This window comes from Solanum pennellii, chromosome 1 (genome assembly GCF_001406875.1).
Source record: "Solanum pennellii chromosome 1, SPENNV200".
NCBI lineage: Eukaryota > Viridiplantae > Streptophyta > Magnoliopsida > Solanales > Solanaceae > Solanum > Solanum pennellii.
Window position 1 is genome coordinate 31,147,760 of NC_028637.1, and position 19,729 is coordinate 31,167,488.

General features: G+C 36.3%; 1 protein-coding gene across 1 annotated transcript; it reads right to left on the bottom strand.

Moving 5' to 3' along the window:
- Window positions 1–829: 829 nt before the first annotated feature.
- LOC107014682 lies at window positions 830–3,231 on the bottom strand. The gene has a single exon (XM_015214711.2). It carries the CDS (start codon window positions 3,186–3,188, stop codon window positions 2,046–2,048), a length of 1,143 nt encoding a protein of 380 aa, XP_015070197.2. The 5' UTR covers window positions 3,189–3,231; the 3' UTR covers window positions 830–2,045.
- Window positions 3,232–19,729: the final 16,498 nt, after the last annotated feature.

Sequence of the window (19,729 nt, forward strand, 5' to 3'; positions counted from 1 at the left end):
CTTTTTCTTCTTTTCTTCAATACTTTTTCTTCTTTGTCGCAACTCTCATAATTGTATACATACGACACCATGCCTTCACTTTATCAATCATCAAAACTACTTTATTTGTTCTCCTACTTCCCAACATTTTCCCCCTTTTTGATGATGATAACCAATGATTTGTTACACATCAAGACTCTTTGTTAGTGATCAAAACTTCAATTCTTTGTCATCCATCAAAACTACAAACTTCATGTTTTCTCATTCCCCAACAATTTCCCCCTTTTTGATGATGACAAACTATACATATGTCTATCTACATTATATACTTTCCCCCTTTTGGCATCATTGAAAACCAATAACCAAAGAACTCGAATAACATTCAATGAGTGCAATATCATTTTTAACTCATAGCCACTTGGGCAACACTTTCAAGTACACTTCTGCTAACAAAATGGTTAGTTAATCTGAGGATATTAGTCATCTTAAACTCATACACAATTAAGATCTTCAATGAGAAACGAAATAAACAAATATGTACCAGTTTATGCCCTTAATCAAAAACATATAATATCATGAGTATGAGACAGACATAAGCACATCAAAGAGTCAAAAGAGTATAAAATTTGAGGATAAGGATTGGGACAAAGATTACTAAAGTAAGGAAGAAAGGGATGTTTACTGCCATTGATAATTTTTTCAGTATGCCCATTGTGCACCAGCTTCTTTATTCTGATCAGTTTTCTTAGAATGTGAAATTTCATCACGAGAAACATGAGATACATCATCACCTTTTTTTTTTTTTTTAACTCTACTCCGTAACATTTTCATTCTCCATGATTTTCTTCTCTTTTTTTTTTTTTGATAGCCTTTTTCTTGATGACAACTTTGAAGGAGTACCAACTACCAGTAAGAGATTCATCACATTTTGGTGCACAAAGAGATGTGTTTATCAATAATGAAAGCAAGCAACAATTTATTTCTGTGAGAATTGTTCCCCCTGAGAGATAGACAAGTTATACACTTGGAATGGATGAAATATCAATTTGGAGTTTGTGAACCTGGTTCAGATGTGGGTGATAAAGCAGGGTTCCCCCTAAATTAAAGCATGAGTGACTTCAATACTGAGATTTTCATCATTAGAGCAGTTTGAGATTGAACGATGCTTATTGTCAAAGAGGGTTCTTGGTGATCTTTAAGAAAGTTGAATTTTTGATGATCGACCAGGTTCATTAGTGCTTATGTTTGACCCACACTCAGGAAATTAATGCATTGAAAAAGGATGGTACATACCTGAGTATTACAGAGAAACCAGGTTCCCCTTTTTTGTGTTTCTTCATGACTTACTTAATGGTGTTAGCAAAAAGAAGAGATAACATCCGCAAACTTTCTAAGCATTGTTTGAGATGTGACTTGAGTGTGTACCTGTTACAGTACGAGGTTGAGTTAGCAGATATTCATTGTATAATTACTCAAGCGTAAGATTATTCTTTTACTAGCCAATTATTAAAGGAAATCATGATAATGCATCAACTTGTTTCGATAACACCATGCTTTGACTGATTTTTCTCAAGTTCTTCATATTCAAGGCCTTCATGAGAATGTCGCATCATCATATTCTCCCAGATCAAATGAATCTCAAGCTGATTCACAGAGAACCAACCCTTGTCAATTTTCAATACCTTCCAATGAATAACAAGGACCATGTTCACACAACGAAGTTCCCCCTAAAGGTGTGCCATACTCTTACTGTCCCGATTGCTCTAATATTCCCCCAATCTCCAGAACCATAGATTAGTAGTAATTCATGTTGCAGGTGCATCAATGATTGTTAGCTGTGAACCAGGTTCATATGCAGTGTTCCCTAAATTTGCATCATCAAAGATGTTTGATATCATGTCACTTTCTTCAACTTTTTTTTTTTCATCCTTTTCAAGGAATAAACTGTCTCCTTGAAAATCAAAGAGCGAGAGGAAATTTTCTACCATTTTTAGCACATGTTTGGAGCATGCACTATTCATGTACCAAGTTGGCCTTTTCCCTCTCACCTTCACCTGAAACACTAGTCAAAGATTAGTCTTGGGAACCCAGATTAGCTTGGGCCCCTTTATGTGAGTAAAAGGATGAATAAGATTTCTTCTAGCCCATAAAGGCAAATAAGAAAACCTTTTATTTGGAGCATTTTTATTTCGAACCAGGTTCTTAGCCGTATCAGTCTTTTCCTTTTTGGTGAACTTAACATTTTTCTGAAAAGCCTCAAATAAAGCTTTACATTGATTCTTTAAATGACCTGAGTTTCCACAATGAGTGCATAAACTTTTAGACATGTGAATAGTGTGTGACACAAGATTATTCTGTTTTTTAAAACCTATCCCACTTCGACTAGTGGTTTGCTTTTCTTGAATCTGAGTTAAAATTTCAGAGGACCTGGTCCATCTAAGATTTCTTTCCAGATCCAGTTTGGTATGATCAAGATTTTCTTGTAACAACCTATTCCTTTCTGTTAAAGCTTGATATTTTATGGTTAACAATTTTATTTTTTCTTCTAGAGCTAATTGAAGTTCACTAGCAGAGTTTTTGCCCTTGTGACTTAACTCTGAGATTTTAATCTGTTCTTTTAATTTATTTTGAAGAAAGTGATTGTGTTTCTCAAGATTGTCATTGACTTCTCTTAAAGATGCATAGTTTTCCATCACTTGTTCTCTTTCAGAATTGACAGACTGATATGCATCTATAAGAGTACTCAATAAAGACTCTAGTTCCTTTTTAGAATATGATTCAATATTTACTTTGATGTGATGAAAACTTACCTTGCTTTGTTTGTCATCTTCTTCATCATCTTCAGAATCTGTTTCAGCAATGAGTGCAAGAAAATCATATTTATTTGATTGTTCTATTGCAAGTAGTGACTGATTTTCGAACCCTCCATCCTCAAATTCTTCTTCAGATAAGTCCCCCATAGCGGCAAAGGCTCTTCTCGTTGAAAGATCCGCTTCTTGATTGGTCATTCTTCTGTTTGTGGGAATGTACTTATCATTCTTGATGTCTTTGACCTTCTCAAAGTTTGCCTTTTTCTGCTCTAAAGCCCAAAGTGGACAGAATTTGATGAAGTGATCTGGGCTCCCACATTTATGACAAACCTGGTCTTTAGTGTTTTCAGATGGTTTTTGAGAAGTTTTCTTTTGAAAGGTCTGCCCTCTCTTTAGCATTCTGGTGAACCTTTTGGTTATGAGGGCAATATTTTCATCTTCAAAATCATCTGATGCATTTTTATTTAGAACCAGGTTCCTTTCCTTCCTTTTTCCTCCAATTTCCTTTTCTTGGTTTTTCTTGAGTTCGTATGTGATGAGATTACCAATCAACTCATCCATGGCCAGTGAGTCTAGGTCGCGGGCTTCAGTGATAGCCTCGACTTTACTTTCCCAAGTTTCAGGAAGGACACTCAAGAGTTTCCTTACTGCCTTTCCATTAGGAACTATCTCTCCCAAGGAGTACATCTCATTAATGATGGAGGTGAACCTGGTGTGCATATCTTGAATAGTCTCCCCTTCTGCCATCCTGAACAGCTCATATTGCCTGTTCAAGTTATCAATTTTGGACTTCTTGACTTGCGTTGTTCCTTCATGAGCTGTTTGTAGTGTTTCCCATATGGCTTTGGCATCTTGACAGGACGAGATTCGATTGTATTCGTCTGGTCCTATGCCACAGATCAAAATTTTCTTGGCTTTGGCATTGTTTTGGATTGCAAGCTTGTCTTCAACATTCCATTCTTTTCTTTCCTTTGGGATTTTGGTGATTCCATCAGTTGCGGTTTTCATAGGTATGGTTGGGCCATCTAGAATTACTCCCCATAGATCAGGGTTTTCGCCAATAAGATGGTCCATCATACGATTTTTCCACCATCCATAATATTTGCCATTGAACAGTGGGGGTCGTGTTTGTGAAGCTCCCTCTTGTGGGGTAGGTGGTGCTGCCATTGAGTCTTTTCAAGGTGTGAATCTTTTAACGAAAAGACCTGCTCTGATACCAATTGAAGAAACCTTACCCCAGAACACGAACCAGGTTCGTGTAAGTTGCTTTTAAGTAAAGACAGAGTAAAGACACAAACACTTACTGAATTAAAAACCTTCCTCACTCAAGGAAGGAAAAACCTCGTTTTATTAATTCAACTATAAGATTTTGTGATTACAACTCAATAATCAAAAAGTCTTATCTCTACTACTCCCTCGATTGACTCCAATCGATCTCTCCAAAAGGCCAAACCCACCTTTTGTTACAACCCTCACTGAAACTCAACCCTACAAAGAGCCAAACCCACCCTTTGTACAAATCTCTCAAGACTCAACTCCCAAGAAGTCAAACCCACTTCTTGTTACAAATCTAGGAATTATTACAACTCAATAATAAACCTAGAACAAATCAACAAAGACTAATAACCTTAGACTTTAATTGATCAAACTTCAATATCCAATAGTTCTGAGTAGAACAGGTTTCGTGAACCTGGTGCTTATGTTGCTGTGATGAAGGTGAACCTGGTCCTTGCGTTTCTGTGACGAAGACCTGCGTTTTTTCTCCAGAAAATACTACTCTCAAGATGATATATTTCGTGAATATGCAATACCTATCGTTCTGGCTTTGCTGGAAAAATTCTCTCGATTTTTGTGATTGCAAAGACATTTTTTTCTTTCAACTTCTTGATCCTTTTATAGATTTGATTTGCCTTCAACTTCTACAAGGAAAGGAATTACAAATCCTTTTCCTTCTTGAACTTGTCTATATTTACGTCTTTCCTTATTTGACTTGAATTGTAATTTCTTTATTTCTTTCCTTCTTTGACTTGAATTGCTACTTTTTTATTTCTTTCCTTCTTTGACTTGAATTGCTACTTTTTTTTTATTTCTTTCCTTCTTTATTTATTTCCATATTTGTTTCCTTCTTTTCCTTCTTTACAATTCTGCACTTTTTCTTCTTTTCTTCAATACTTTTTCTTCTTTGTCGCAACTCCCATAATTGTATACATACGACACCATGCCTTCACTTTATCAATCATCAAAACTACTTTATTTGTTCTCCTACTTCCCAACAGTATGTTAATCTACTGAAATTTGTTCATTGTTGTTAGTTCAAAACATGATTGTATTCTCGTGCATTTAGTCTTATTTTTTTATATTCTAATTGCTGCTAATGTACTTTTATGTTTAGTCTATCTCCTAAGTTCAATCTTGATTAATCTTATAATCATTGTCGCTGGCAATAGTATACCCAAAATTAACTTCTGTGATAATTCTCGTACCTATATATTTGGAAATTTTAGATTGCTTGTAATATCCTACTCAGTGTAGTTACGTTCATTGATTGATACTTACTCGCTAATTTCTTATTTTTGGCAAAATTTGATGAAATGTGTTGTATTAAAGCGGATCGCTTGGGTAAAACAAGGAGGGATCGGTTTTCCTTAAATAAAATAAAGTTTGTCTCCTTTGATAATCTATTCTTGGTAATTTTTGGCCGAATCATACCTTAACAAATTTTTTGGCCGAATCATACCTGAACCAATTTTTCTTCCTTTTAAATATTTTTTTTATTTGAATCAATTAGGTCCTTGTTCCTTATTTGTTCGTTTTCCTAGTAACAATATAAGGCCCCCTTCCCTTCATTATTTGAATGGACATCCTCACATTGGTTACGTGCTGAAGATACCAAAATATTGGTCTCTCTCTGTTCTAATAAAAATAAATTATTCAGCAATTCGGTAAACTTTGAGGTTCTTCTCTATACTTGCTATTTCACTGTGTTCATTTCTGTCATTTGATCAAGTGTGGATCTTCATTGCTGATATTCTTGCACACTTAACCAGTTAGTATTCTTAATTAACATTTGTATTATTTTGCATCCATATATTTATGTAATTTTGTTTTCTACCTTTTTATTTATTTAATTTTTTGTTAACTAAATGTTTGTATGTCTTATCTTGTCTAAATATATATTATCCTGTGTGTAGTGTATTGCTTTCTTTAACAGGTTCTGAACTTGAAGTTCAAGTTGAAAAGTCGCCTTGAGATTATTTTATTATTTATTTTAAGTCGTATTTTTTTTTATGTGTAATGTTGTATAAACTCTAACTTTAGTATGTATATGAAATATTTGGGGGATCATGTAAGGGGGAAGGGAACTACGCGCTAAATATTTCTTTTAATTATCTTTTTGTTCTAATACGTGTGGGTTTTAAATATGTCAATGTGGCTCAAATAATGTGTTAGGAAAGTATTCGAATATATATTAGTAATTGACTTAAAATAAAAATTAGGTGGTAACTTTGTTTGATTTGTCAACATAGTATGAATATGCGATTAAACTTGCTATGACCTTATACTTGTAGAGTCTTGAATAACATGCTAACATTGTTAAAATTCAGAAATTGACTAATAATAATTAGAAACCATTTCTATTAGTTGTAGATTTGATTTTATTTATTTAAGAATATCATGCCTATAGGTGCTTCATAATATTTGGACATTTGTATCTCCTTGCTTGTCCTTTTATCTTTGCTTGATATTTGTCGTGTTTATTATTTTATCACATAGCTTTACATGCTTAATTAATTAATAAAAATAAGTGATATATTAATTGTTTAATATTTGTTGTCACATAGTGTTGCATGTTCAACTAATTAAAATAATCAAGTTACTCTAATTGTTTAATATTATCATTTAGTGTTTGTATGCTTAACTAACTGAACAATAAAAATAAATAAAATAGTGTTGATTGTTTATCATTTCTAATCTAGCCTTGCATGCTTACCTTACCAATTAGAATAATGTGAGGTTAATGATTTTATATTTGTTATGCTTAGTATGATTAATTTAATAACTAAATAATGAAGTTACTTGTTTGTTACTTGTAACCTCCACATAAATTGTATTAGATACAACCGGGACCCACATTTGTAGACCTCGAGAGATCTCTAAAACCTTCCCCTCAAGGTAATTTGAAATATTACCCCGATCTCTTACTCGTTGACTTTTGTTAGACTTAATTAGATTAGATAGGTGTTCTAACGCGCCTTAATTCGTTAGGTGACGAATCTTCAAATCCAAAAGATTTTTTAGGTCGTGCATCCAAACCCGTTTTTGTGAAAATATGGGTGTGACAGAATGAAAGACTCTGCTGGAGATAATATGCTCTTACCATTACTTATTTCATTCTTATTTATGTGGTGTATAGTTTATTTAGTTATCTCGTTATTTGTTTAGGTGATTACCATGTTAAGTTATTATTTTGTTTCCTTATTTAATGTCTACTTTCCATGTTCCACCCCCTTCCCTCTTCCTTATTTGTTTTTTGGCATATTTCACACTTTCTCTTTCCCCTATTTGTTTACTTACATGTTTAATCCCTTACCCTCTTTCCTTATTTGCATGATTCTTGTGGCTTTACCACTTTGATCTCCATTGAGTCAGACCGTTACTTGATCAAGACATTGTTGAAATTTTGGAACCCTGAGAGGTTAGTTTTCAAATTTAAGGACATTGAATTAACCCCAACAATTTAGCAGATAGGTGGGTTTATGGGTCTCTCTTACAAACAACGGTAAATGATTGTGCAACACAAGCCAACGCCAAGGTCCTTTTTTAAGCAAATAAGCATGCGTCATGATTCGAGTTTACTTTGTGTGAAAGAGGGTGGATTTCTTTAGAGTTCCTGTACTCACGTTTTGGAGACAAGGAAGGCCATAAAGTTTTTTAGAGAATTTTCTTGGTCTCCTACAAAATGGGAAAGATATTGTATTAACGCATTCGCCGTCGCATTATTAGGCTCATTGGTTTCCCTAGGGGAAGTGGAAAAATCCACAGTAGCTTATGTTATGTGGTCCGTATGTTGGCTCGAGGTTGGAAGACCATAGTCCCCATGATACTTGCAAAAATTCTAAGAGCATTGATTACGTGCACCAAAGGAGAGAGGTAATTTGAGGGGTGTAATTTTCTGATGCAACTATGGTCTATTGCACACTTCTACTAAAGGGTTAATAAGGTAGACATTGTCGAAGTGACCATGAGGACTATAATTATCAATCATCCTTTAAGGATGAGATATTTTATTCCCCCCCCCCCCCGTGGGAACGAAGGACTGATTCATGTACGTAATGGAGCGCTCAAGCATTGAAAACCAATGGAGGTGTTATTGATTCTCGGAGTGCCATTATAAGGGTTAATGATCTATTCTTTATCGAGATTATTAGCTTGAACGGTCTGCAATCATACGCACCACTCCTAGTCCTTCGACAATTCATACAAATCCAAATGATACCTCTACGATCCCATGAGGGCCACCATGGGTATGACTTTGTGGGAGAATACCGCAAGTGTACACCATACAACGAAGATGGGAAAAGGTTGTACTATCGATGTTCAAGAGCATCGACCCTTCTGCACGCCTGAATATTCCGTGTGGCTGCTAGAGGACGCAAGCTTGAAGATGTAAGTGAAGAAGGTCCTCCGGGTTTTGGCGATGAAAGGGAAAGAAGATGGGTTCACAACCTTCTCAACACCAATTATGATGTCACCCCAGAAATGAGGGAGACGATTCTGCCCAACATTGGAGACCAACATAATTGAAGTTTTGTTTAGTCTTTATTCCCATATGTTATCCCTATTCCTTTAGCTCATTTCTAGTTTCGCTTTAGTTTGATGTAATAAATTTCAATAAATGAAATTCGTTTTATTTATCTAACTCTAAACTCCAATTTACAAATAAGGTTTTAATTAATTAAAATCCATAACTTATCTATCATCATAGGACTACCTCTAGCTCAACCAGGTCCCATTAATTTGGGGCATTTATCTCAAACATGTTGTCATTATTATATTATCCAAATCCCTAATATTATTTTCTATTGACTCTATTTTCTCCCATTCCTAAGGTTGATTTCTCCTTCATTCTAGAACATACACGATCAAAAGGCACCCACCATTTTCCCTCCTTCTCAAGGAGCAAGATACAAAGACAAGGGTAAAATGGTTGACAACAACAGCACCAACGAAAGGTTAGTAATTTCTGAGGGAGGACAACTTCCAAGTGTTCTTGTCCTAAGACATGAGTGCAAATTTTGGTGTTGGAAGAATAGGTAGCACATATGCACGGTTTGGTCAAGTTGTCTATCTCTCTCGGAACCTAGTTTGGAGAAAATGAAGACAATTCTTGTTACACTAACCAAACAACCATGCAAAACAGTACTACAATCAATATATCCTGACCAAAACCCACTCATCCAAATATCTTTCCACTACTTCATGACAAAAACACCGAAATTCCTTTTAAACATTACTAGAAGAAAACCAAGCCAATCCTCCTAGAAGCAACTCCAAATACATACCCTTCACATACTCTTGGAAATAACAACCTCAATCCCATAAATGTGAAAACCGATCTTGTGACCCATGACCTCCATGACTCAGAGCCCCACTAAAAGGTCATTATGATCAAAACCCTAACCGAGAGATTAGATAGCTTGGCCAACAGGGTGCAACATATGGAAGGAAGCATGAGGGTAGGAAGGATGAGCTACGAGAATTTGAGCATGCACCCTGATGTAAAACTGCCTAAAGGATACAAGCTTCCATAGTTCGAGATGTTTAATGGTATTGGGGATCCCAAAGCCCACCTACGAATGTACTGTGACAAACTTATATGGGTTGGGAGAGACTAGAAGATACTCATGAAGTTGTTTATAAGGAGTCTTACTAGGGAGGCCCTATCATGGTATATTACGCAAGGCCCTCGAAAATGGGTTTAGTGGGTGGACCTGGCAACAGACTTCATGAAAATGTTTGATTTTAATATAGAAAATGCACCTGACTGGGTTTACATTCAAAACCTAAAGAAGAAACGTAGCGAATCCTTAAAGACTACGCCATAGGATGGAGGTTTGAGGTGGGCAGGAACATACCTCCCACGGAGGAATCCCAGATGAAAGACTACTTCATCCGTGCCCAAGAGCCAAAATATTATGACAAGATGATGCTGGTGGCTGAAAAGAGATTTACTAAAATCATCAAATTATGAGAAATAATAGATGAAGGCATTAAAAGTCAAACTATCATCAACCTAAAGGCCTTGCAATCCACTAACAAAACCCTGCAATTTGGCGGAATTGCTGAAAATCGGAAGAAAATAGGTTCCGTAATGATGTCTCATGGAACCAAGACCCCTTTGAGGTTCCAAGCAATAACCCCACCTCCATCACATATCCTCATACCCAATACCCTCAACATCCCTCAGCTCAACCACCTATATCTCCCCAACCCATGCCAATATATTACTAAAATACTCCTCTTAATTATCTGGAAGATTTATATCTTTTCTATATTGCCCGGCCAACATACATCCAAACGCCGCCACCCACTCAAACATGAATTTAGCGTAACACACCTCTATATGAATAAGATCTGTAAATATTTGACCCCTTTGGTTTAACCCATAACCCATCTCTATCAGAGGCTGAAGCAGGCTCGCTACGTCACCCTAGTCCGTGCATTACATGTGGATGTCCGCACAAAATATTACGAACCTAACAAGGTCTGTGGCTATCATTCTGGGATGAAGGGTCACCCTATCAAAGTTTGTAGAGCCTTGAACGATAAGGTTCAAATGCTGATTGATACAAAGGAGATCGAGGTCAAGGAAGATGCACTGAATGTTGCAAATAATTCTCTTCCTAACCAAAAGGTCAAGATGGTGGAAGTTGGTGATGTCTAGTATTGGGAAGAATCTATCTAGGCCTTGAGATAGAATAAACCATGACTACCACCACCCAAGCGCCAATGGTAGTACAAAGACGTGCTCCATTGAGGTTGAGATCGACACACCTAGACTCCCATTAACTATTTGTAGAGCATATTCTCCGATCAACCATGATACATATGATGTCCCTTGGGATTACAGCAAAAGAAGGACAAAAACGGAAAAAGTAGACGTTGCAGCATCAGTAACAAAATCCGGAAGAATTTACACCTCTCAAAATTTTGTTCAGGTTGTTTTAGAAAATCCAAGGCACCAATTGTAGAGCTTGAAGATCAGGTATCTGGAAGAAGGTTCAATCTAATTAGTACTCTATCATTGAGCACTTGAGAAAAACCCCATCTTAAATATCAATCCTAGCTTTGCTAGAATCTTCTGAAACTCATCGGAATGCCATTTTGAATGTCATGGGTGAAGCTTATATCCCATCTAGAATCATTCATGGAGAGGTAGACCAAATGGTCGGGCACGTTTTTGAGACCTACAAAATATCCTACCACAAAGATGAGTTCAACTCAAAAGAACAACTCACAATAAGTCTTTGTACATTTCAGTTCAATATCATGACAAGCTGCTCACCAAAACGTCAGTTGGTATAGGTTTAGGTTTGAATATTTCCCTCTAAGCACATTGAAAAGGTTGGGCATGAATAGTCCAAAAATTCAAACCTGGAAGATGAACGTGAGAGCATTTGATGGCTCTTAGAGGTGTACTATAGGAGAAAATAACCTTGGTCTTCCAATAGCTTTCCAAGTATTGGACATTCCCTCATGATATAACTTATGGTTTGGTCGTCAATGGATTCATATGTATGGATCAGTTCCATATATTCTCCACTAATGCTTGAAGTTTGAATGGGATTATGAAGAGATTGTAGTCTAAGAGAAAAAATACATCATGTATATGCGATTGAAGGAAGAGAACATATAGATGGCGAGATGTACCATGCACTGGAGCTTGTTTGGAACATTTAAGTGAAGCCTTTGTTTAGCTAGAAGATCATAGATATGATGGCCTACATTGGTTTCGAGCTTGGGAAAGGTTTTCGAGCTAAATTGTAAAGGATATTCGAACCTATACAACCTGTTCATCACTCAACCACTTGCGTGGGATATAAATACACTATCGAGGAGTGGCTTGATTGGCATCCACCAAGAGATCGGTTATTATCCATTGAAGAAACTCATACCACCGTTGCATCAATCATTTCTATAAATAGGTTTCATGGGTGGTATCATGGATGAGCTTTTAGAAGAAATGAAGGGGTTGTCTAGGACAAAAGAAGAAGGGAAGGTTGGCAATGTCGTGATCAATGAGGTGGAGAAAGGGGACCCTAATGGAAGCAAGAAGGCGCAGATCAGTATAACCAACTAGATCTCAACTCCATCCAGACCTTGTTAGGCATCAGGGTAGCTCTCGACGATTTTTTCTATCAAGTTATTTAAAATAAAAAATCAGGAGATTTTCAATAAACAATTTTAGATTCCAATTTTTCTGCTATTTCATTCAAATGCTAGTTTTATGCAAATCTAGAGTTTATAATCAATAAGGTTCTTTTCCCATTCATTAAATATCTTTATTTTATTTGTGCGTTATTTTTTCCCCATCAAATCTATTATAAAAATGTTTAATCTAAGACAGTGACATAAAACGAGACTGCAAAACATAACATTAATGACTTCGGATAAAGGGAAGAAAGTGAAGTCCCCGAGGAGTTAATTATAAGGGTTGAGATATTTTAAGATAAACCCAATCAAAACTTGATGGAAACAGAAGTGGTAAATCTGGTAAATTCATAGATGACACAAGAGACCCTGGTAAGCATCCATATGTTAGAAGATGAAAACAAAGAGTATACTGAGTTTCTCATGGAGAATACGGATATTTTTGCATGGTCCTATGCAGACATGACTGGACTAAGCACTTCAATAATAACCCATCTACTTCCCACCGATCAAGCATGTCCCCATGTGAAGCAGAAACTGAGAAAATACAAGTCTTAGTTGAGTTTGAAAATTAAAGAAGGAGTATCAAAACAATTAGACGTCGGAATCCTTCAAATGACAAATTATCCAACCTTGCTTGCAAATGTCGTTCTAGTGCCTAAGAAAGACGACAAGTTTAGAGAATGTGTGGATTATCGGGATCTCAACAAGGCTAGTCTTAAGGATAACATTCCATTGCCCAACATACACACCCTGATTGACAAATGTGCTAAGAATGAAACACAATCATTTGTGGATTTCTTCGCCAGCTATAATTAAATTGAGATGCACAAGGACTATGCTGAGAAAATTCCCTTCATTACATCGTTGGGTGTCTACAACTACAAGGTAATGCCTTTTTGATTAAAGAACGTTAGAGCTATGTGCATTAGGGCAATGAGTACTTTGTTTAATGACATGATCCATTAGTAAATTGAATTTTATGTGGATGATGTCATTATCAAGTCAAAGTAAAGTTCGAATCATTTGGATGACTTGAGAAAGTTCTTTGCTAAGATATGCAAGTATAATCCGTAGCTAAATCTAGCAAAATGTGTCTTTGGTGTTCCTGCTGGAAAGATTTTTGGTTTTCATCGTAAGTCATCGAGGCGTCGAATTGTCTCCATCGAAGATCAAAGCAATTCGTGACCTTTTCCCCCAAAAAAGTAAGAAGGAGGTAATGAGTTTCATGGGACGACTTAACTACATTAGCCTCTTCATATCCCAATCTACTGTCATTTTTTGAGCCTATCTTCAAGGTGTTAAAGAAGGATGTTGTGGTGAAATGGACATAAAAATATCATCATACATTTTACAAGATCAAATATTATAAATCTCCTGTGTTGGTTCCATCAAAGTCCTACACGCCATTGTTGTTATACAAATAAGTATCGGATAATGCATTCAGTTGCATATTGGTGAAACATGATGTAACAGGAAGGAAAGAGTAGGTGATATATTACATGAGCAAGGAGTTCACATCATACAAAGCTCTATGCTCTCTATTGAATCGTACTTGTTGTGATCTTACCTGGGTTGCCCAGAAGATGGAACATTATCTCTCTTTGCACATTACTTATTTGATTTCATGGATGGACCCTCTGAAATATATAATTCAAAATCCCATTCCCACAGGTAAACTAGATGAATGGAAAATATTATTGAGCGATTTTTACATAGTGTATGTTACACAAAAAGTAATGATGGCTCAGGCATTACCAGATCATTTGGCGGAAAATCTTGTGGACAATGATTATAGGCCTTTCAAGACCTACTTTCTTAATGAGTATATGGCTTTTGCGGGGGAAGACATTTCTGAGGAATATGATGGATGGAGGATTTGCTTTGATCGAGCAAAAAATTTGAACAAATCTGGCATCAGAGCTATTTTGATCTCGCCAATCCGAAAACATTATGTGGTATCAGCGAAACTCAGATTCCTTTGTTCAAATAAAATGACCAAATATGAAGCTTGCATATTGGAGCTCCGATGGGCGATTGATTGAGACGTCCAACAAATACCAATAAAAGGGGGTTCAGACCTATTGATTCACTAAGTACGAGGTTATTGGGCAACTAATAATTTGAAGTTGTTACCATACCTGGAGTGAATGCAAATGTTATGCAAAAGGTTCGTCAAGAACGAATTCAAACATGTTCCAAGGATCTAAAATGAATTTGCAGATGCCTTAGCCAGTCTAGCTTCCATGATTCAACATCATGGTCCATATATAAGCAACCCGCTTATTGTTTCCATGTTGAGGAAGAGCGTGATGGAAATCCTTGGTACAATGATATTCAAGAATATTTGAAGAGCGGTGAGTATAAAGAAGATGCAATAAATGTACAAAAATGTATAATTTGGAGGTTAGCAATCCAATTGTTTTTAAGTGGAGAAACTGTTTATAGGAAGACTTCTTACTTAGGACTGCTAAGATGCACCGACGCTGGAGAGGCTAGCATGCTGGTTGAAGAGATACATGCAGGAACATATGGCCCTCACATGAACCGTTTTACATTAGCAAAGAAGATTCTAAGATAGGGATATTTTTTGCTAGATACGGAGACAAACTGCACCCTATGTGTCCAAAAAATGCCACCAATGTCAGACTCATGCATATATTATTCGAGTTCCTCGCGACGAACTCCATGTAACTAGTTCACCTCGGCCTTTCGTAGGATGGGGCATGGATGTCACTGGCCCCATCGAGCCAACAATATATAATGGACACATGGATCGAAGCCACCTCCCACAAATCGTGACAAAGAATGTTGTGGATGATTTTGTTAAAAATAACATTATTTGTAGGTTCGGGATTCTTGAGTCAATCATCAGTGACAGCATAACAAAACTAAGCAATAATTTGATGAGATCACTGTCTGAGAAGTTCAAGATAATTCATCGAAATTCTACAAACTATACACCACATATGAATGGGGTTGTTGATGCATCTACCAAGAACATCAAGAGGATACTGCGCAAGATGATCGATAATCACATAAATTTTTCATAAATAGCTACCCTTCAAATTTCTGGGGTATCCCACCACAACTAGAACTTCTACTGTGGCCACGCCTTACTTTCTTGTATATGGTAATGAAGTTGTGATACCTGCTGAACTAGAGATATCGTCTATAAGGATTATTCAGGAAGAAGAGTTGAATGATGCTGAATGGGTACAAATTTGTGTAAAGAATATAACACTAACAAATGGAAGAAGAATTAACGCCATTTGTCATGGTCAGGTGTATCAGAATAGAGTGGCCAGAGCTTTCCACAAGAAGGTTAGACACAAAATCTACTCACCTGGGCAACTATTTATGAAGCAAATTTTCCCAAATCAAGATGAATCAAAGGGTAAATTCTAACCTACCTGTAAGGCCCATACATAGTCTCTCGAGTACTAACATGCGTAGACCTCATACTTGCATTAATTGACGAAAAAGTTAGGCCCAAACCTATCATCTCAGATTTATTGAAGAGATATTACATATAAAGGTTGCTTATACTTTTGTATTTTGGATCTATGTCAGGCCTTATTCCCATTTAAGAGGGGATACATAGGTGCTCCTATGGAATTCGGTCTATATATAATGAAAATCTCATTTCCCCTCATTTTTCATTGGTAACTGGGCATAATTTTTGAGAGGGTCTAAAAAATTCTGTCAAAGATTTCTCCCTGACCATCTTGATACAGGGACATAATTTTTGAGACGAACTTAAAAATTCCATCAAAAGCATTTCGTGTCACAAAGCAACACCGGGGTAGAATTTTGAGAGAGTCTCAAACTTTTTGCAAATCAAGGCTGGGGCAGAATTTTTTAGAGGGTCTAAAAAATTCACATGAAATCAAGCTACAAATCTTCATCAAAGATCAGAATAACAGATTTGGTACTGAGTCAGATGTTGTAAAGTATCAAACTAAGCCATGCTCAAGGACTCAAATTCAATTTTACAAAGTGATAATTTCAAAATCTTTAAAAATTTCTCTATTTCTATTATAAATATTTCTTCAAAGTAGATGCCTAGAGAGGTGTGGATGGTGAGTCAAAGGAAGCACATCAGACAGAGCAGATCAACTCCCCGCCATTTTAAACTCATGAAATTTGATTTTAATGCAGAAATTACAAGTAATATGTATACAAAAAGCAACTTCACCTCGGTTAAAGAATCAGCACACCACTGTTGAGCCCGACAAAGGAGGCTCGACCCTTCCAACAAGGCGAATGTTTGAGATACTTTGTGCCCGCAACCAACATTTGCATGTGCCTGAAATTGCATTTGCCTGAGATTGCATGTGCTCTATATTGCAAGTGCCCATGATTGCATGGTGCCCGAATAATTGCAATATTGCATGTGGCCCAGATCGCATTGTTGCTAAATTCCACGTGCTCAAGATTGCATCGTGCCAAAAGATTGCATTGGTCCCAAGAATTGCATTTTCACATATGCATGAGAATCGCATTATGCCTAAAACCACATTTTACCAAACAAATTCAACTCAAGTCACAAGGGTCAACAGATTCCCAAATTACAGATACACTTTCTTTACTCATTATTTATATTCCCAAGGCGTCATATTCTAAAGGCATAATCTTTCATTGCCTGCAGATAACATATCATGGCCTAATGATTTACTTTATGTCTATCATGATCCAAAGGTATCATAGTGAAGGCATTATTATATAACCTGCAGACAACATTTTCATGAATTGAGGAATTCTTTGTCGTATCATGAATCTAGATATTACAGCCTAAGACATTATTTCCAAAGTCTTAAGTCAAACATTCACAGTTGATTTGGGAAATTGCATCATGTTTACATTTACCGTTTATTTATAATATTTGCTCTAATCATTTTATTTAGTCATAACAAGTCATAAATGTGCATATTACAAAAGAGATCAATCGCCTTTTGAATTACTGTGTCCATGCATACATGTCTGTCGCAAACAAAGGCTCTGTAAAATTCTTGACTACTTGCATTGGATGGGCCCTATAGCTACCGCTCAGACTACTTTGAAGATGTTATAATCAATTTTTTTATCATTTAGGCTCGTCCACATCATAATAGGACACGAGGTTCATTTGTCTTATAATGTGACGTTAGGCCCATCATCCTTATAATACGACATTTAGGCACGTTTTCCTTATAATGGGACATCTAGGTTCATCGACCTTACAATGCAACATTCAGCCTCATCAACCTTATCATGGGAAACTAGGTTCTTCGACCTTAAAATACCACATCTAGGCTTGTCCACCTTACAATAGAATGCTAGGCTCGTCCGCCTTACAATAGGATGTTAGACTCATTTGCCTTCAATGTGACATTTAGGCTCGTCCGCCTTACAATGCCACATCTAGGCTCGTCTGCCTTATAGTACATTTAGGCTCATCCACCTTAAAACGGCATTTAAGCTTGTCGCCTTACAAAAGGATGCGTAGTCATTTTAGAATTTGCAGGTGATCGTGCTCGTCTCGCTTCTCTATCATGCTCTTCTCTCTTCCCTATCTCTCTCTTATTGCTACTCTAATCTTATCCATTAAAGTCGATATCATGCCTTTTAAAATATCTAACCACACTTTCAATTTTTAAGAGTTTCATTTGCTTTTGAATTGATAACTACACACGACCTGATTCTCGCAAAACCAAAGATATGTAGGCAGCTTAGTACCAAAGTCTCGATCGTACCCCTTTTTCAACTCTACATCGTCTCAATTGATCCCACTAACTTCTCTCATCGGTCGGACAATATCAGCTACAAAGTCAACGTTGGTTGCCCGACGATTCATCCTTCATTCTCAAACAACCAAGGGGCAGTTGTTGAAACATAATTTGGATTGACCCTAAACCATTTTTGGAATGCGATTTGATTAAATTCGTATTTTAAAAAAATATTTTAGTTTATAATTTTTTGTATACAAATTTTATATTGAGTATGCTTACTTTATCAAATTATTGTAAATATTATTAAAATATTTTAAAAATTATTAATATATTTTTAAATAGTTAATTTATTCTAATGCTTTAAAATTTCAGTGATTTTAATTACATAAAAATATGTGTAGGCAATTGCTAAATATTCCTCAAAATTATTTAAATCTTAGCCCAATTTATTTCAATTCTAGTAACTCCAATTCCAATTTTATTTCAATAATAGTCAATCATTCATTTCAATTCTAGCCATCTGATTGCAATTTTGGCCATTTTTAAAACCCAAATCAGAGAACCCATCTTTTAATCCTGACCGTTGATCTCATCCTTTAAATCTCGGCTCTCACCTCTACATGAATCAATGGACCAGATCAAACCTACAACTTTTCCTAATTTAAAATCTAAAAGACCCCAAACCCTAATTCATTCGCACTCTCTCCCCCTCTCTCCAGCCGCCCCCTCTCTCGCTCCATTCTTTCTCGCGAAAATCGCCAGCAGGCGAGCCCTTTTCTCTCTCAATTTTGTGGTGACCCCCCCCCTTTCTCCTCGCCATTCTCCGACGAAGAGCATCCGGGCGACACCCCTCTCTCCCCACACTCCCTCCAGCTGCTCTCTCTCTCTATCGCTCTCCTGTTTGTTTTCCCCATCTTCTCCTCTCCTCCCTTTTGTTTCTCCGCCCCTCCTCTCGCCTTGCTCCGAAAAAATGCCACCTCCCTTCATACCTAACTTCACTTTTCCGGCGACAGCATAGCAGCAACGCTCCAATATCTATCAACTCTGGTCTGCTCCGGCAAGGCCTTTTGGAAAATTCAAGTTTGCCAAAAGAAGGATCTCTAACAGATCCGTCATTTACATTCACTTTAAATTAATATCTCCCCTTTTAGCATTTTTATTCTTTCCTTTTACATATAGTCTGACTTTAGTTTTTTCTATGAAAGTTTTATGTATGTTTATGAAAATTGACATACATCTTGCTTAAAGTATGTCAATCTGTTAAAATTTGTTCATTGTTGTTAGTTCAAAACATGATGGTATTCTCGTGCATTTAGCCTTATTTTTGTGATATTCTTATTGCTGCTAATGAACTTTAATGTTTAGTCTATCTTTTAAGTTCAATCTTGATTAATCTTATAACCATTGTTGCTGGCTATAATATATCCAAAATTAGCTTCTGTGATAAATTCTCATACCTATTTATATGGTAAATTTTTTCGTTGCTTGCAATATCTTACTCAATGTAGTTACGTTGATTTATTGATGCTTACTGGCTAATTTTAGCAAAATTTGATGAAATATGTTGTATTAATGCAGATGTCTTAGGTAAAATAAGGAGGAATCGATTTTCCTTAAATAAAATAAAATTTGTCTCCTTTGGTAATCTATTCTTGGTAATTGTTGGCCGAATCATGCCATAACAAATTTTGAATTGTTATTTTTATCATTCCGTGGTGCTATTGAACCGATTTTGCTTCCTTTTAAATAAGGAAAACTTTTATTTGAATCAATTAGTTCCTTGTTCCTTATTTGTTC